The sequence below is a fragment of the Mesocricetus auratus genome, unplaced genomic scaffold (assembly GCF_017639785.1).
Source record: "Mesocricetus auratus isolate SY011 unplaced genomic scaffold, BCM_Maur_2.0 Super-Scaffold_6723, whole genome shotgun sequence".
Classification (NCBI taxonomy): domain Eukaryota; kingdom Metazoa; phylum Chordata; class Mammalia; order Rodentia; family Cricetidae; genus Mesocricetus; species Mesocricetus auratus.
In genome coordinates this window covers 13,101,314-13,120,664 of record NW_024429183.1, presented here as the reverse complement: position 1 = coordinate 13,120,664, position 19,351 = coordinate 13,101,314, and the positions used below count along the sequence as shown (strand labels likewise).

Genomic DNA, 19,351 nt, shown 5'->3' with positions numbered 1-19,351 from the left:
GATGGATAGATAAGCAGAAACCGTATATATACTGTATGTAATATATATATATACACTGTATGCATACATACAATGGAATGTCACTCGGCTTGAAGAGGGAAGAGAGCCATGCCACACACTACAGCATGGAGAAACCTTGAGGGCAGTTTGCCAAGTGAAATGCACGGTTCACAAGAGACTTAGACTCCAGGTAGAAGAGTGATCAAAATCATAGAGAGAAAGTAGAAAGGCTGTCACCCGGAGCTGGGGAGAGGGGCTGGGGAGTGGTTTAGTGGGTAGAGTTTCTGTTTTGCAAGATCAGTTGCCTTAATAGTATGTGTACACTCAACACCACTACTGGACTGTAAATGGAGAAATGAGACGGTGAAAACCTGTCTGCAGAGGGACACCAAGGACACAGGGAAACTGAAGCAGGAACATGCTGGCTGTTGATATGCTGGAGGGAGGGGATGGTTGAAAGGATGCATGAGTGGCCAGGCCAGACAGGAAGCTGGGTCCTGGTTGTGTAATCTTGTATAGCCTTGTGCTGTGAAAGCTTATGGGTTGATACCCAGACAGCTTTAACATGTGGGGGGTGATCTTCCTCTGCAGCTGCCGGGAAGTCCTCATCTGTCTGACTTCTCAAGCTCATCACAAGAACCTTCCCATGTCCCAACCCATGCCCATCCCCGATCCTGGAGAGGGTCCCAGGGACAGGTTTGCTGGTTCCCCTTCCAGAACACCATGCCACTAGAGCATGGAGACCTCTGAGAAGTTTAAGAGGTTCCCAGGCCAAGTACAGCTCAGGTCCCAAGAGATGTTCCATAGTTGAAGGACATGGCTCTCACACACAATCGTGCATGACACAGAACACAGAACTCCCTTGGGATTGTTCTAGAGTCTCCCAGATCCAGGGAACAGACTGCACTTTCAGACATGATGTCTCTTTCTCCCAAAGCCGAGTCAGGGACGCCCAGGACAGTGCAGTCTCAGGGGCAGGGATTTAGAGTAGAGACTGCGGTAGCCATGGCTTCCAGAGACCTTCTAATGACTTCTTGAAGAGCTGTAAGAAACCTCCTTGTCCCAAGCTGTCATCTAAAGAGATCTATGTGCTCCCATAAGGGACAAGAACCAGATCTCCAGAGTCCCAGAACCCAAGTCCTAGGCCAGGCCTCCTTGTGCAGACCTTTGCTTAGCTCTTTATTTTGGGTGTTGACAAAGTCCCTGAGGTATGGTAGAAGGCTAGATGCATTCCAGGCCATGATACAATCCCCCCACAGAAGCTGTCAGCACAGGATCTCAGTGAGGTAAAGTTGCAATTCTCACTTCACCAACATTCTTCAGTGTCTTCTCATGTCTCCCCCTTTTCCCTTGCCCAGCCTGGAAGCCCACCAGAACTTATCCTAACCCAAACTCACTGTTAGCCCTCACTGCTGCAGTTCCTTCCTCCTGGTCTCCGCCTAATCAGCTGCTATGCATTCTTTAGCATTGAGTGTTCCTAAAGACCCAGAGGACAGGATCACTGACCCTACTTTCTACATACAAGCTACACGCCTGTTTCAAAAGTAGAAGAGCCTCTACCTACCTTGGGTTCCCAACACTGTGATCAGCTGCCCTCATAAGGTTGTTGACTGAGAAAACGAATGCGATTTTCTACCTGTCTCTGTCGTTTATTGTGGTACCTGCCCCGGAAGCGTTGATGATGATAGGCTAACTAGCGGGTATTTACTTGTGTTGACTCATGCTAACCGTGCACAGGTGTTCACATTTCTATGTCACAGGTAAGATGCCTGAGTACACACAGTGATGGCATGCCTCCCAGATGTAGCAAGAGGTACAAACTGCAGTGGGATCCATCCAAGGTTCACTATGATGCACCACATGTATACCCTGCAACGCACCATCGCAGCCGCAGTGTGGGGACCAGAAGAGGCACCTACAGACATCCTGGGGTTCCCCACTGCTCTGAGATCTCTTAGGCCTATGTTGTGGAGGTGGCTGAGGTGGTATGGTGTTTTGAATGAGCTGTCTGTCCACCAGAAGTCTTGGGCATTTGAATACTTGATCCTAGCTGGAAGGAATATTAGGAAAGATTAGGAGGTGTGGACTGTCACTAGGGGTGGGTTCTAAAGTTTCTAGTGAGTGAGTTCTCTGCCTCCTGCCCATGGATCTAGATGTGAACTCTCAGCTGCTGCTCAAGTCGCCTGCCACCATCCCTTTGTCCCATCATTTTAAATTCCAGTATCCCAGAAACATAAGCCCAGTTAAATTCACTTATAAATAGCTTTGGGAATTGGGCATTGGTGGCGCACGCCTTTAATCCCAGCACTGGTGAGGCAGAGACAGGCGGATCTCTGTGAGTTCAAGGACAGCAAGGTCTACAGAGCGAGTTCCAGGACAGGCTCCAAAGCTACACAGTAAAACCCTGTCTTGAAAAACCAAAACCAACTAATCAACCAACCAACCAACCAAATTGCTTTGGTCTTGGTGTTTTACCCCAGCAATAGAAAAGTAACTAATATAGAAATGAAGGATGACATTCCTGATGTGACATGGAGGGAGGACAGGGCCTGGGGTCATTCAAAGGAGTCTGACCCTGACAACCAATTTTCTGACCTCAGGACAGACAAGAGTTAAAAAAAAAAAGTCCTCTGTCAGCCACCAAGCCTTTAACTCAGAGGGCTGGGAAGAACATGCCCTTCCCAGACTTTCTCATCCTGTTCGGCTTCGTAATGGCCCAGGGACAGTCCCAGGCTGGAAGAGCCCTTTAGATGTTTCTGGAGAATGAGATATGCTAGATGCCATGCATACTGTCTGTCTCCCAATAAACCCCTGAAACTTTCCAACCTCTATTTTACATTCAAATCAAGGTACAACATTATTAAGTGAGAATTCAAGACCAGCCATCCATGTGCATACAAACCAAGCTAGTAAACACTATGCAATTTTGCTTCCAATTCATTCCTGAAGTTTCCTGAGAGCAAAAGTCACAGCATCAAGGGACCAGAACAGAATAACTATGTCCTGTAATTCCTGCGAGGGAGCTAACCCATGTGCTATGTGAGCAGCATCACAGAAATGTCCTTACCCTTTGCCCCAAGTATTCATTCGGGGTGGAGAATGGGCTCTGGGGAGAGGGAAAAAAGAACAGAGATGCTAAAAAGGCCAAGAGAAGCTATTTCCACAGTCTTCCATGGAAATTGAGCTACTAGTTGCAAAAACATGTAGAAACAATTGAACTTCACAGGGAACAAAGGCACTGTGAGTCAGGGCCACACAGTAAGACTGTCTAAATTTTTTTTAAAGTGGGCAAAATATAAGGATACAACACTTTATTGTAAGTTTAGAACACTGGCTCACCTATGCCATTTTTCTGTGTGTGTTGCAATGTGGAAACATTTTATGTGTCATTACTTAGTCACTGCCCACCTTTCTTTGAGGCAGGGTCTCCCACTGATCTGGAACTAGCAAAGCAGGCTAGACTGCCCAGCCAGCAAGTCCCAAGGATCCACCTGTCCTGACCTCCCAGCACTGGGATTACAAACATCCCACCATGTCCAGGGTTCTTTACACAGGTTCTAGGGAAAGAACCCAGGTCTTCAAGACTGCGAGCATTTTACTGACTGAGCTCTCTCCCCAGTCTCGTTTCCTTTTCTTTCTTTCTTTCTTTCTTCTTCTTTCTTCTTCTTCTTCTTTCTCTTCTTCTTCTTTCTTTCTTCTTCTTCTTCTTCTTCTTCTTCTTCTTCTTCTTCTTCTTCTTCTTTTTTTTTTGAGGCTGGTCTTGAACTTGCTAAGTAATCAAGGATGACCAACACTCCTACCTCCACCTCCCACATGTTGGGATTACAGGTGTGTGCCACCATGCCAGCTAGCCTCAATTAATTTTTAACTAGGAGGTTCATACAAGCAATAATTCATACACATAGCACATTAAGGTATACAGACCTAAGGCAATCTGCAACTCCCAAGAAGCCAAAACCAATTCAGAATGTGGGTTTGTCCATTGACAAAACTCAGACGGGAACACAGGGAGGTTAATTTAATAGTTACATGGCTGTTTTTCTCCAGCGTGACTGGTAAAGCAAAGGTTAAAAACTGAAACCCAGCAGCAGGTAGCTCACACCATTTCAGAGCTTCAGCACCGGATGTGCCAACTCTAGCTCGAATCCCTTTGGCTTGAAGAGTGAAGCCACAGTTAAACTGGTGAGGGAAAGGCTGGCGACTGGGTGAGAGCAGCCATGTGCAAGCAAACCCCGAGTGCTAGTTACCTACTCACCTGCTGGGATGTGGGCTTCAACAGATTGCTGGAAGGGCCCGGAGCAGGTGCCTTGGAGCCGTGGCAGTAAGTGTCATGTGGGAGAGGCTGTGATGGCCCCTCAGCCTACAATCCAGTCTTCCTGTCAGAGGGTGGGGAACACAAGCCACAGCAGCTCAGACTTGATTCTAGAACGGGAGCCAGCAAGGGTTGGGTGGGGCGGGGCCATGTGGCCCCAGCCTGGCTTGGAGTAGGAGGGAGTCTCAAACAGAGCCGAGGGAACAGCCTTGATGGTGAGCTGGGGGTGTCTTTAGAATTCAAGCCCTGTTTTCTATGTATATTGGACTGGTTTTTAGGGACAATTCTGGGTCATCTCCAGAGTCCCTGGATTCAGACAAGATCCTCTCATAAAACTGAATACAGCTAAGGGTGACTAGGCAAGTTTGTTGGGGCCTCAATTGCTGGGGACCCAATCATCTAGACAAAGACCCGAGCTCAGGATGGTGTTCATGAATTCACAGCCCTGTGGGAACCTCTGGGGTCTCTGAGCCACACCTGCGGACACTTTTGCTTATCTAGTAATGGTGAAGAGGTTGAGCGGTTCTGTGTGGCAGGACAGCACCTCTTTCTTTGCTCAAACTTTTTTTTTCTAATGGGATCTTTATGTAGCCAAGGCTAGCTTCAAGCCTTCTGTGTAACTCAAACTGACCTAGAGTTTGGAGTGCTATGATTACAGGTGTGTGCCACTTTCCTAATTGTATGACTATTTGGAATAGTTGGAGATGGTTGCCCCCATCTCCCAAAGGATCCTTCAGTTCCTCCACCACTAGACATCACAATGGTGGTGGCGGTGTGTTGAAAGCATGGAATTATCAACCTGAACACAGAATCTCTCAGTAAGGGCCACTCAATTAACATCTGACTCCACAAAGTTTAGTCTGGGAATGCTGGCATGGTCACAAGGGTTTGCCCTATTCTAAATGCTAATGAGTGGTGTTGTTCAAGAAATGCTTTCTGAATTAGACTGAGAAAACTGGATTCCCTGAACTTGCGGCAGGACAATATGCCCACACTGGAATGTGCCCAACTAATTCCCCACCCCACACAGTAGCGACTCTGACCACACATGCAGGCCCTTCACAAAAGCTCTGCCAAGGCAGTCTGTCCGTGTCCTCTAGGTGTCCCATTTCTAGGATGGTAGTTCAGGATGGAGGGGGTAGCATGTCCTCCAGAGCCAGGGCCACCCTCAGGAAGTCAGTACTCCTGTTACCACAGCCACATTCAAGTTAGTTAGTGGATTCCATTGTCCAAAGCTTTTGCATGGATCCCTTTGCCACATAGCGTCTAGCAGATGTTTCTCAAGGCTTTGTGGGTAAAGCTGCACTTCTCTTGTTCCAGCATCATGTGTCTCTCTGACATTACCAGTGCCTGAAGCCTAGCAAATACACTACTTGTCTTTACTCCCATGTCTGGATACACACATTACCATGTATGGACTTTCTTCGCAGACCTTATCAAAAGCTAAGATGGTTCAGCCAGGAAAGGCACCTGCTGTCAAGCCTGACAATCTAAGTTTGATCCTAAGGTCCCACTTGGTATAGAGTATTCCTACCAGTTGTCCCCTCAATGTACACACCTACACGTATTATGTACATGCCTATATGTCCACAAAATAAATAAAATGTAAAAACAAAAAAAAACCAACAAATAAAACCTTTTATCCTAACATTGTTGTTCATAGAACAGGCTAGGTCTGCTGGGTGAGTCTGTGGTTTGCAAATGAGATCCATGCAGGAGCCAGATACAGGCCGGCTACCTCTGGACTATATGGTGGAGCTGAACTGAAGACAGCCCTTCAGCAACCTCAAAGCGAGCATTCATCTGCCTCTTCTAAAACTGTAACTTCTAAAACCAACTGGTGCTTGCTGTGTTGCTTTGAATAAGCACCAATCGCAGCTAGTGAGGTCTAGTCACTTACACCAGACTCAGAAATACAAGCGAGGTGCTCGATACAGGAGTCTAGACAAGTCCTATGTTCGAATGGGCAAATCACGATGACAGATTTTTTTATTGGCTGGCTGCCTGTTCTGCCTCAGCTTTTAAGACACAGGACTTCCTGATTTTTCCTAAGCTGTGCTTTTTTTGTTTTTCGAGACAGGGTTTCTCTGTATTGTTTTGGAGGCTGTCCTCTAAGCTGTGTTTTTTTAACCGGAGGAATCAGACGTGGCCCCTAAGTTCTTCTGAGACTCGGTGACACTCGCTTCATTGCTCTTCTCACTGTCCTCAGTGGGAAATTGTCAGGTTATCAATACTCACCTCCAACCTGGGATAGAATAGACCCAGGACAGAACTGGTGCCCATTACTCTTTCAGTGGCCAACATTTCCAATGCTGGCTTTTCAAGAAACAGCTCTGGCTTGTGTTGGCTCGAACTGACAACCAGTTAATACTGTTGCATTCAGTTCACTAGAACTCTGGTTCCCAAATAAAAAACAAGCTTAAGTCTTTGACAGTCTCTCTACCATGCTACACTAGCTATGCTCTCCAACAGTGTTTTTTGGACAAGCTTTCAAGAGATTAATTTTAAACATGCATAAACTTAAAATATACAAAAGTACAGTATTTCATATATAGATGAATAAGTGGATATCTCATGCAAACATGGCATTTCTACTTTGAATAGAAAACAGAATTAAGGAATTAAGAGATCCTGAAAGCAGGGTAGATGAAAAAAAACACCTCAGCATTTCTGCCCCTCAATAAAGGCTGGGAGCTGGGAGCACCCAGCATCTTGGACACCCGCCCTCTCCCTGTGAGGCAGGGAACCCGGAGTACATTCCTTGTTCTAGCAGCTGTCCTGCAAGCATTACATTTACACAAACCAAAAACAGCAACATTCCAGGCACAGTCCAACTTGAACCCCCTCCCCACAGGAATGCTATTCTTGGCAAGAGATCTTCCAGAGGAAGCAACATCTGCAAACCCCCTGCCCTGTGAGGCCAGGGGAAAGCTGAGGCAGCTGAGCAGCTCTGCCAGCTCTCAGATCCAAGAAGCAGGGGATTTACAGAGAGGAGTAAACCTAAGCGAACCCTCCTTTTCTCAGCTCCCCAACAGCCTCTGCCAGGTCTAAGGAGGCTTACTTAGGTAGCTCCTTAATTACCTACTTGCTATTTAACTACTGAACCATGGTGGTACCCTTAAACAATTCAGACTCACCCATTTGCTATAACCTTATTAAAATGTTGTCCTGATTCTTTTTTTAAAAACAGGGGTGTTTTCTTTTTTGAGACAGGGTTTCATGTGTAGCTCTGGTTGTCCTGGAACTCAGGGATTCACCTGCCTCTGCCTCCCAAATGCTGGGATTAATGGTATGCACCACTATGGCCCTGCAAAACTGAGGTGTCTAATGCCTGACCCAGGATGGTATCAGGAATTCACTCTACACTACAAAGCTGGGAACTGGATCATGCCTGCAATTCCAGAACTCGAAGGGCTTAAGTTGCTTGAGTTCTGAGCCAGCTGAAACTAGAGGCCCTTATCTTAGAAAATATATGTGCAATCACTCCCAATCATGGCTCTTACCCAATGAGAGACGCAAAAAGTTTAGTCAATTTAGGTGACTAAGTGGAGAAATTCAACTTTTACTATTACATCATGCACCGAGACCAGCATGGAGTCTGGGTATCTCCAGGTTCAACATACGGAAGAGCTGCCTTTAAAGACTAGGGCTTCCCATACAGCTGACCGGGAAGTTGATTATGGCTTCCACGGTTCTGAAATTAGGCCACTTCTGGCCAAAAGGATGGCAGTACATAGTCCTTCCTTATATACCCACCCCCAAGGCCAATGTGCAACCTGGCCAAGATGTGTATTGCAGATACGTTCTCTTCCAGGTCATCCATGTGTCTCTATGCAGGGCCTACATGACTATCCTTAGGGACAGGCTAGTATGTGAGTACGTCTGTGCTAAGTGACTCCTAAGCATCAGACTCAAAATCTCAGGGGCCACTTAGGTCAAGCACTGTGAAATCAGACCATCTAGGAATGGTGCATGCCAAATGTAATATTTTTAAGATCTCAGAGTAGCAAGGATCTGAGGGGAAGGACAATATCCAAGAGGAAGAGAAGAGGGGTTATGTTCACATGGTTGGTGAGCTCATGTTTTATCGCCACAACAAAGAACCAAGACATGCTTAAGAAATCACTAGAACCGCCTTCCAGGCCCCACACACTGGCATCCCCAGCTTCAGCTTCAGGTTAGTTTGGGTCTCCCTGGGGACATCCCCCACACCCCATCCCCTCAATCTTCCTGGGTCCCGCTCCTGGTATCCAGAGGACCCGCCCACACAGGAAAGGCATCAGTCCTTCCAGACCCCACCCTTCGGTGCCCCCAGCTTCAGACCCCACCCTCCAGCATCCCTAGCTTCAGCTTCAGAAAAGAAGGAGACCAGTGGAGACAGAAAGACTCCACCTGAACAACTGGAAGAAGGGATGGGAAGAAGACAGAATAAGAGGTCACTCAGCAATAGAAAGACCAACATGACTCCACCAGAATCTAGAGACCCAACGCCAGCATGACCTGAAAAGCTCTACATAGACGAAGCAGAAGAGACAGACCTTAAAAATTGTTTTCTGAAGATGATAGACATCCTCAAAGACAAAACGAGGAAATCCCTTAAAGAAATAGGAGAAAAAGCAAACAAAAAAATACATGAAATGGGGAAAAGGCAAACCAAAAAGTTCAAGAAATAAACAATCTCTCAAAGAATCTAAAGAGTACCAAGAAAAAAACAACCAAACAAATGAAGGAAACAACTCAAAACAGTTGAAGGATTGAAAGCTGAAATAGAAACGATAAAGAAAACACAGAATGAGGGGATGCTGGAAATAGAAAAGCTGGGTAAACGATCAGGAATTACAGATGCAAGTATCACCAATATAATTCAAGAGATAGAAGACAGAATCTCAGGTGTTGAAGACTCATTAGAGGATATAGAGTCAACCAAAGAAAATCTCAAAACCAACAAATCCCTAACACAAAATATCCAGGAAATATGGGACACTGTGAAGAAGCCTAACCTGAGAATAATAGGTACACAAGAAGGCGAAGAAATACAGCTCAAAGGTACAGAAAACATATTCAACAAAATCATAGAAGAAAACTTCCCTGACCTAAAGAAGTATATGCCTATGAAAATATAAGAATCTAACAGAACACCAAATAGGCTGGACCAGAAAAGAGAAGTCACCTCGTCACATAATAATCAAAACATCAAATCTACAGAAGAGAAAATATTAAGAGCAGCTAAAGAAAAAGGCCAAGTAACGTATAAAGGCAGACCTATCCGAATTACACCTGACTTCTCAATGGAAACTATGAAAGCCAGAAGATCCTGGACAGATGTCCTACAAACACTAAGGGAACAAGAATGCCATCCCAGACTACTATATCCAGCAAAGCTTTCAATTACCATAGATGGAGAAAACAAAATATTCCATGACAAAGCCAGATTTAAACAATATGTATCCATGAATCCAGCTCTACAGAAAGTGTTGGAAGGAAAACTTAGATCCAACGAAGATAACTACACTCACAAAGACATAGGCAATAGATAATCCCACTTTACCAAACACCAAAAGAAAAAAGGGAGGAGAACCTACACACAATAACTCCACTACCAATGAATCAAGCACAAACAAGAACCATCAATCAATGGTCATTAATATCCCTTAATATCAACAGTCTCAACTTGCCGATAAAAAGATACAGACTAGCAGAATGGATACGAAGACAGAACCCATCCTTCTGCTGCATACAAGAAATACATCTCAATGTCAAAGACAGATGTTATCTCAGAGTAAAGGGTTGGGAAAAGATTTTCCAATTAAATGGACCCAAGAAACAAGCAGGTGTAGCAATCCTAACATCTAACAAACTAGACTTCAAATTAAAATCAATCAAAAGAGAAGAAGGTCATTTCATATTCAAAGGAAAAGTCCATCAAGATGAAGACTCAATTTTGAACATCTATGCCTCAAATACAAAGGCACCCACATTCGTGAAGAAACATTACTAAAGCTAAAATCGCACATAAAATCTCACACACTAATAGTAGGAGACTTCAACACTCCGCTTTCACCGCTAGACAGGACCTCTAGGCAGAAACTTAACAAAGAAACAAAAGAACTAATAGAAGTTATGACCCAACTGGGTTTAACAGACATCTATAGAACATTCCACCAAAACACAAAAGGATATACCTTCTTCTCGGCGCCACATGGAACCTTCTCTAAAACTGACCATATAATAGGAAACATAGCAAACCTCCACAGATACAAAAATATTGGAATAACCCCCTGTATCTTATCAGACCACCATGCATTAAAATTAGAATTCAACAATAACACAAATCGCAGAAATGCTACAAACTCATGGAAATTGAACAATGCACAATTGCACCATCCCTGGGTAAAGGAAGAAATAAAAAAGAAATTAAAGACTTCCTGGAATTCAATGAGAATGAAGACACAACATATCCAAACTTATGGGACACTCTGAAAGCAGAGCTGAGAGGAAAGTTCATAGACGAAGTGCCCACATGAAGAAACTGGAGAACAGTCACACTAGAGAATTAATAGCATAGCTGAATGCTCTAGAACAAAAAGAAGCAAACTCACCCAGGAGGAGCAGACACCAGGAAATAATCAAATTGAGCGCTGAAATCAATCAAGTAGAAATCAGGAAAACATTGAGAAGAATCAATGAAACAAAGAGTTGGTTCTTTGAGAAAAATCAACAAAATAGACAAACCTCTGTTCAAACTAACCAAAAAACAGAGAGAGAGCATGCCAATTAACAAAATCAGAAATGAAAAGGGGGGCATAACAATGGACACTGAGGAAATCCAGAGAATCATCAGGGCATATGTTGAAAATCTGTACTCCACAAAATTCGAAAATTTAAAGGAAATGGACAATTTCCTGGATAGCTATCACTTGCGGGAATGCAGGGATGGTTCAACATTAGAAAATCTATCAATGTAATCCACCACATAAACAAACTGCAAAAGAAAAAGCATATGATTATTTCACTAGATGCTGAAAAAGCTTTTGACAAAATCCAGCACCCCTTCATGATAAAGGTCCTAGAGAGATCAGGGATAACAGGAACATACCTGAACATAATAAAAGCAATATACAGTAAGCCAACAGCTAACATCAAACTAAATGTAGAGAAACTCAACACAATCCTCTAAAATCAGGAATAAGACAAGGCTGTCCACTCTCTCCATATCTCTTCAATATTGTACTTGAAGTTCTAGCTAGAGCAATAAGACAACAAAAGGATATCAAGGGGATACAAATAGGAAAAGAAGTCAAGCTTTCACTATTTGCAGACGATAGGATAGTTTATATAAGAGACCCAAAAAACTCTGCAAGGGAACTCCTAGAGCTGATAAACACCTTCAGCAAAGTGGCAGGATACAAGGTTAACTAAAAAAAAAATCAGTGGCCTTACTATATACAGATAATAAAGTGGCTGAGAAAGAAATCAGAGAAACATCACCCTTTACAATAGCCATCAAATATCTGGGGATGTTAACCAAAGAAGTGCAAGACTTGTATATCAAAAACTTTGAGTCTCTAAAGAAAGAAACCAAAGAGGATACCAGAAAATGGAAAGATCTCCCATGCTCTTGGATTGGTAGGATCAACATAGTAAAAATGGCAATCTTACTGAAAGCAATATACAGATTTAACACAATCCCCATTAAAATCCCCGCACAATTCTTCACAGACCTTGAAAGAACAATAATCAATTTTGTATGGAAAAACAAAAGACCCAGGATAGTTAAAAACCTTATTCAACAAAGCAACATCTGGAGGCATCACCATCCCTGACTTCAAGCTCTATTATAGAGCTGTAGTCCTGAAAACAGCTTGGTATTGGCACAAAAATAGACAGGTAGACCAATGGAACCTAATTGAGAACCATGATTTTAACATACCTATGAACACTTGATTTTGACAAAGAAGCTAAAACTATAATACAATGGAAAAAAGAAAGCATCTTCAATGGTGCTGGGCATAACTGGGTATTGAGATGCAGAAAACTGCAGATAGATCCATGCCTATCGCCTTGCACAAAACTTAAGTCCAAATGGATCAAAGACCTCAACATAAATCCAACCACACTGAAACTCTTAGAAGAGAAAGTGGGTGGTACCCTTGAAAGAATTGGTACAGGAGACCACTTCCTGAACATAACACCAGTAGCACAGGCACTAAGATCAACAATTAACAAATGGGACCTCCTGAAACTAAGAAGCTTCTGTAAGGCAAAGGACACAGTCAGCAAGACGAAAAGGCAGTCCACAGAATGGGAAAAGATATTCACTAACTCCACATCTGACAGAGGGCTGATCTCCAAAATTTACAAAGAACTCAAGAAGCAAGTCTCCAAAACACCAAAGGATCCAATCAAAAAGCGGGGTACGGAACTAAATAGAGAATTCTCAATAGGGGAGTCTAAAATGGCTGATAGACACTTGAGAAAGTGCAACATCCTTAGCTATCAGGGAAATACAAATCAAAACTGAGATACCATCTCACTCCTGTCAGAATGGCTAAAATCAAAAACACCGAAGACAATTTATTCTAGAGAGGATGTGTAGAGAAGGTAACATTCCTCCACTGCTGGTGGGAGTGGCAACTCATACAGCCACTTTGGAAATCAGTATGGAGATTCCTCAGGAAAATGGGAATCAATCTACCACAAGACCCAGCAATTCTATTCTTAGGCATATATCCAAAAGATGCCCATTCAAACAACAAGGATGTCTGTTCCACTATGTTCATAGCAGCGCTATTATTTGTAATAGCCAGAACCTGGAAGCAACCTAGATGCCCCTCAACTGAAGAGTGGATAGAGAAAATGTGGTACATTTACACAATGGAGTACTACTCAGCAGAAAAAAAACACAATGGAATCTTGAAATTTGCAGGTAAATGGATGGCACTAGAAGAAACCATCCTGAGTGATGTAACCCAGTCACAAAAAGACAAACATGTTATGTACTCACTCATATATGGATTTTAGATATGGATCAGGATAGTGCCAGTCTGCACTTCCACTGACAGAGAGTCTGGGAAACAGGAAAGAACCTAAGAGATATGCATTGTACCCCAGAGAAGAGGAATGAGGCAAGATCTTCTAAACAGATTGGGAACAAGGTGAGGGGTGGGGAGTGGGAACTGGGAAGAAGAGAGGGGGAGAAAAGTAAGAAAGAGTAGGTCATGGGGAAACAGTAAGGTTGAGTGGGGGTTAGAACAGGCGGAGAACAGGATGAGAAATACCATAAAAGAGGGAGTCGTAGGTTAGAAGACAGATCTGGCACCAGTGAGACTCTAGTGATCTAAAGGGATGACACCAACTGGCAAGCTAAGCAAAAGTAGAGAGACCACCTGAAATGCCCATTCCTGATAATGAACTTGATGTCCTTAACCATCCTGGGGCCTTCATCCAGTGACTGATGGAAGCAGAGGCAAACACCCACAGTTAAACATTGAACTGAACCCAAGGAACCCAGCGACAGAAAGAGAGGAGCGATGAGCAAATTGGCAAAGAATGGGCTGGCAAAACCAGCAGAGACAGCTTATTTGAACAAGGGGGAGCTCTTGGACCCCAGACCAACAGCTGGGAGGCCAGCATGGGACTGATCCTGACCCCCTGAGTGTGAGAGTCAGTGAGGAGGCCTGGGTAACCTATAGGGCCCTGGGCAGTAGACAAGTGCTTATCTCTGGTATACAAAGGGACTTCGTGTGTCCATAACATAAAGAGGGATGCTCTCTCAGCCTGGACTCTTAGGGGAGTGCCTGGACCCTGCCCTGAGTGAAATGACAGACTCTAGATATCCCCTATGTGGAAGGAAGTGGGGATAGGGTGGGAGGCTGGGAGGATGGTGGAGAAGGTGTGGGAGGAGGGGAAGGAGAGGGAACTGGGATTGACATGTGAAGTAAGCTATCTAAAATTAAAGTAAAAAATAAATAAAGAAATCACCAGAACCAAGATGTCCACATAGGTACCTAGAAGTAATACTTAGCTATTGCAGCAACTTGGGCTTAAATGTTTCTCCTGAATTTGTATCCCCAGAAAAAGACACATTGATGCTGGCTACCTTAAGAACTAGTTTTATATATCAAGGAGGGTTCAGAGGGTAGAACCGAGCCATAGTGTAACCAGCCTGGCTGCACCTTAGCTCGCCTCCCTCCATCTCCCAAAGCAACATTGTATAAAACTGTATTTACAGGAAACAATGAAAGTAAGTGTGTACAAAAGTAGACAAGAGCCAGATTGTAGGGATGGCTTTGGGAATAGGGAAGACTGTCTTCCACACTGAAGCACAGGGCCACACACATTATGTTCCAGGAGCAGACCTCAGTGCCAACTGTAGGGAGAAGCAGTCGTTCCAAAGGAAGAGTTGAGGGTGCAGAGCTATCGGCTTTATCGGTGCAGTCTTAATTACCACATCACCTTTCTCCTGCCATGTGGCAGAAGCCAGACAATAGTGATGGGAACAAGAGGGACTGTTGGGCAAGCCCCCAGATGAAGATGGGCTCAGAAAGCATAACGGGTTCGAATATCCTCAAGCTTCTTGGACACTTCAGGTGGAGTTCGGTCCAGCTCTTCAGAGACATTCTTCTGCTTGTTGGGCTCCATGGAGTTGAACTGCTCACAAAGGTCCCCATCAATCACATTCTAAGACACAAGGGAGTCAGAGGAGGATAAAGTTAATTTGTCCAAAGAAAAAGGCACATACTATGAAAACCCTCAAGTACCCTCCTCCCCAGTAGCCATCTTTCAGATTGGCAAAACCTGGTGTGGCTTTGTCTCTGGCTACTAAGGGTCTGCCTTCCAGGAAGCAGTATCACCAACCACATGCCCTTCATCAATCCACTCCTCTAGATTCCTCCCCTAGAGCTGGCTGCTTAAATATCCCACATTAGTCTGAATTCATGATGCTCCTACCTCAGCCTTTCAAGTGCTGGAATTATAGGGCGCACTACCACACTGAGTTGTAACTATCTGATTCTTAAGAAACAGAGGCTGCCGGGTGGTGGCGGTGCACGCCTTTAATCCCAGCACTTGGGAGGCAGAGGCAGGTGGATCTCTGCAAGTTCTAGACCAAGCCTGGTCTACCAAGCAAGTTTCAGGACAGGCTCCAAAACAATATAGAGAAACCCTGTATCAAACAAACAAAACAACAAAAACAAACAAACAAACAAACAAAAAAAGAGAGAGAAAGAAACAGAGGCCAACAGAAAAGACCAGTGAAGGGTTTAGGATTCCTTTTCCAACTTACCTTAACAGGGAAATAATAAGAACGAAAGCTGAGATGGTCCCGCCCACAAAGAGGAGGATGCTCAGACCGTAGGTGCATTTCAACATGCTGGAAGAAGTCGTGATCCTAATGGAAGAAACAGAATCTATGTCTGAGAAAGAAGTGATATCAACTGCTGGACTATGCTTTCCAAAACAAAGTATGACAAGTCACTGAGCTTTCAAGAGCCAGGGCCTCACTATACAACCCAACCTGGCCTTCAACTTGAAATCCTCTTGACAGTAGCTTACTGAGTGTTGGGATTATGTGCCACCATGCCCAATTCCAAGCCACTGATTCTTGCCAGGCAAACATATCCCATGGGACATTGATCTCAGAATAGAACCCTGTACCTATACATCATGGAATCAAAGACCTTCCTCAAAGAACTGACGATTCTGTTTTCTAGGTACTTTAACTGTTACCTTACACAATTTTCATAACACTACTAATTATAAGTAAAGCCTTACTATCCTAGGCAGACTGAACACCAAGAAACAATCTGAGGGAGAACAAAATAAGGACAATGTGGGGACTCAACCTCATGAGATGTGAAAGGGACAAGGATGCCAATTCCTCCAGATAAAGTGGTATAAACAAGTGATTCTGAGCCTCCAGGAATCAGTGTGGTCTTCTGTAACGACAGTACCGTCTCACCGACATGGTAGTTCATGATGACCTCTGCCTGCAAACCACAAAGAGTTCGGTAACTGTTTGTCCCCACTTCTGTTCTGTTCCTAAGAGCCTCCAGGCATGTCACACACCTCCCGCCTTTTGTGCTATAGATGGAACCCTGGGCCTCATGCATGAATGTCAGGTAAGTATTCCACCTACTAAAATACACCACAGCACCTTTACCAGCCTTTAAAATCTAAAACTCATGGAACTCTAAAGATGCTTTAAAAATTGTTCATCATCACTTAAAGCTTTGTATTCAGATCATTTAGAATAATCAATTACTATCTAAAAATCTTTTTGGACAAGCACAGTAGTACACGCCTGTAATCTCAGCATTCAGGTGGCTAAGGCCTGGGTTATACAGTACATTTCTGGGTAATTGAACAGTGGGACTCCTTCTTAAAAAGAGAGAGAGAGAATAACAGAAAATCATTAAAACTACCACCATTTTAGGTTTAAAGATCTCCCTTTTTTCTTTTATAGGCAGGTCCTCAATGACCCAGAATTCACAATCCTGCTTTTAGTAACCCAGGTACTAGTATAAATGGAACTTTAAAAAAAAAAAAAAAAAAAAAGCCGGGCGTTGGTGGCACACGCCTTTAATCCCAGCACTCGGGAGGCAGAGGCAGGCGGATCTCTGTGAGTTCCAGGCCAGCCTGGTCTACAGAGTGAGTTCCAGGACAGCCTCCAAAACAATACAGAGAAACCCTGTCTCGAAAAACCAAAAAAAAAAAAAAAAAAAAAAAAAACAACCAAACAAGATGTTCATTAAAGACATACATGATGCTAGGACAAAAGAAATGGCTCAATGGTTATGAGTATGCACTGCACTCCCAGAGGACTGGAGTTCAAGCCCCAGCACCCACATCACATGACTCTAGTTCCATGGGGATCTGACTCCTCTGGACTCCACAGCCACCTGCACTCATGCCCACATACCTACAATACACACATACAATTGAAAAACCAAAATAAATAATTTTTAAAAAGTAAATTTTAAATAGAAGGTTTTGTTTATAAAGATGGGATAGGTAATATAATATAATATAATATAATCACCTTATGAAAGTCGAAACATCCATGCATTACAGGTAAAGGACCACAGAAAAGGTATCGGGTGTGCTTTTTCTATTGAGTCCTTTCTGCAACCTTACCTTCTGTGACGCTCCATTGAGCAAGCCTCGATCCCACAAGGCTTTGTTTCCGGTGGGATCCTCATCAACTTCATCATTGGTGTTAGGTGGAAGCCTTACCTACAAAGAAGTCACACAATCTTTTTTTAAAAAGCCTTTTCTTTTTTTAAAATTTAAATTAGAAACAAGCTTGCTTCACATGTCAATCCCACCTCCCTCTCTCTCCCCTCCTACCCTGTCCCCTTCATCCCCCAACCCCCACTCTACTCTCCAGGGAGAGTGAGGCCCTTCATGGGGGATGTTAAAGTCTGTCATATCATCCGGAGCAGGGCCTAGGCCCTCCCCTATGTGTCCAGGCTGAGACAGCATCCCTCCACGTGGAATGGACTCCCAAAGTCCATCTGGATGACAGGGATAAATCCTGATCTATTGACTTAGGCCCCAAAGAATGCCAAGGCCTCCTCACTGACAACCACGTTCAGGGGGTCTGGATCAGCCCCATGCTGGCTCTTAGGTACCAGTCTGGGGTCCATGAGTTCCCCTTGAAGTGATACAATCTTAAGCTTACCAGGCTCAAACATTATGTTTGCCCTGGGTTTTAGCAAGCAACCTAGACAGAGGCTTGTGTCAGTCTCCTGCTGCTTAAGAAGCGAGAAGTCACAAGAACAAGTCACAAACAAGGGCTCAACACTGCTAAGAGCAAAATCAGACCACAAAACATGTGAGAACTCAAGCTGTCTGAAAATTCACCACATATCAAGAGTTTGGCAAAACGTAAAAAAATAAATTTAGTTCAATACTAAACTCACCTTCATTTACTTATGAGACAGGGTCTCACTATGTGAGCCTTGGCTGGCCTCAAAACCATAAGGATCTACCTGCCTCTACCTCTTGCTCATTGGGTCAAAGATGTGTACCATTGCACCTTGCCTGAATTCATCACTATTGAACCATATTCTGAGGGGAGGATAAAGGTGAACCAAAGCCTGAGGGATTTCCCAGGGAGGTAGGACAGCTTGAACATAAAAGATTTTCATAAGGGTAAGACCTGAATAGGACTGAGTTTTATATCTATACTTAACTTTCCATATTAGAGAATATAACCTTTGTTCCTTTGTTTAACCACATCACAAACTGAGCCAGATTTCCCTCATGTCATGGTCACCCAAAGAACCAATACCAACTCACCACACAAATGTTGCCAAACTTGTCTGCCCCAGCCACAGTGTCATAGTCGAGAAGGCTGGCGGTAGTGACCCATCTGGGGTAGGTGTCATCAGCAAAGATAATGAGCTGGTTCTCATTACGCTTGTAGCGAACCCAGATGAAACTTTCTTGGACATCAGACACAATAACCCTGTGCCCAATAGTCTGGATCCCAGATATATAATTGGCAATATGCTAGGAAAAAGTAAAGACAGCAATTTGTATAATTCGTGAACTTAAAAATCTACAACCCAGAACTGAAAAGTCCAGTTTTCCCTGACTACAATATACATTCTGGGCAAGTGTGAGGCAAACACCCAGTCCTTGTTTGGCTCCAAAATTGTTTTTAATTTTGTATGTGCACATGAATATGCACATGTGGAGATCAGAGGATGACTCTGAGAAATCAGCCCTCTCTTCCCACCATGTTGGTTCCAGGAATCCAACACAACTTGTCAAACTTAGTGGCAAGAGCCTTAACCTGTGATCCATTTTGCCTTGCCTCGTTTTGCTTTCTAAGATAGGGTCTTCATGTACCCCAGGCTAGTCTTGAACAACTGGTTCGTAGTGACTCAGCTTCTTTTTTTTTCCCCGGTTTTTACGAGACAGGGTTTCTCTGTATTGTTTTGGAGGCTATCGGTCCAGCCTGGTCTCGAACTCACAGAGATCCGCCTGCCTCTGCCTCCCGGGTGCTGGGATTAAAGGCGTGCGCCACCAACG

At 44.0% G+C, this 19,351-nt stretch overlaps 2 protein-coding genes across 5 annotated transcripts in view; both read right to left on the bottom strand.

Annotated features, from left to right (window-relative positions):
* Il34 (interleukin 34) overlaps positions 1-4,400 on the bottom strand; it is a 58,086-nt gene extending 53,686 nt beyond the window's left edge. The window contains exon 1 of one of the 3 annotated variants that reach the window (XM_040737031.1): positions 4,256-4,400. The gene's annotated coding sequence lies outside the window, so the exon portion shown is untranslated. The remainder of the gene's footprint in view (positions 1-4,255) is intronic. The other 2 variants (XM_040737032.1, XM_040737029.1) reach the window with 2 other exon arrangements.
* A 10,008-nt stretch (positions 4,401-14,408) lies between these two features.
* Positions 14,409-19,351, bottom strand: part of Sf3b3 (splicing factor 3b subunit 3) — a 38,738-nt gene continuing 33,795 nt past the window's right edge. For both annotated transcript variants that reach the window (XM_040736877.1, XM_040736876.1), the window contains exons 22-26: positions 18,614-18,826; positions 17,447-17,545; positions 16,156-16,299; positions 15,597-15,701; positions 14,409-14,992 (exon numbers count right to left, since the gene is read on the bottom strand). In XM_040736877.1, the coding sequence (XP_040592811.1) occupies positions 14,852-14,992; positions 15,597-15,701; positions 16,156-16,299; positions 17,447-17,545; positions 18,614-18,826 (702 nt within the window). In that variant the 3' untranslated portion in view covers positions 14,409-14,851. The remainder of the gene's footprint in view (positions 14,993-15,596; positions 15,702-16,155; positions 16,300-17,446; positions 17,546-18,613; positions 18,827-19,351) is intronic.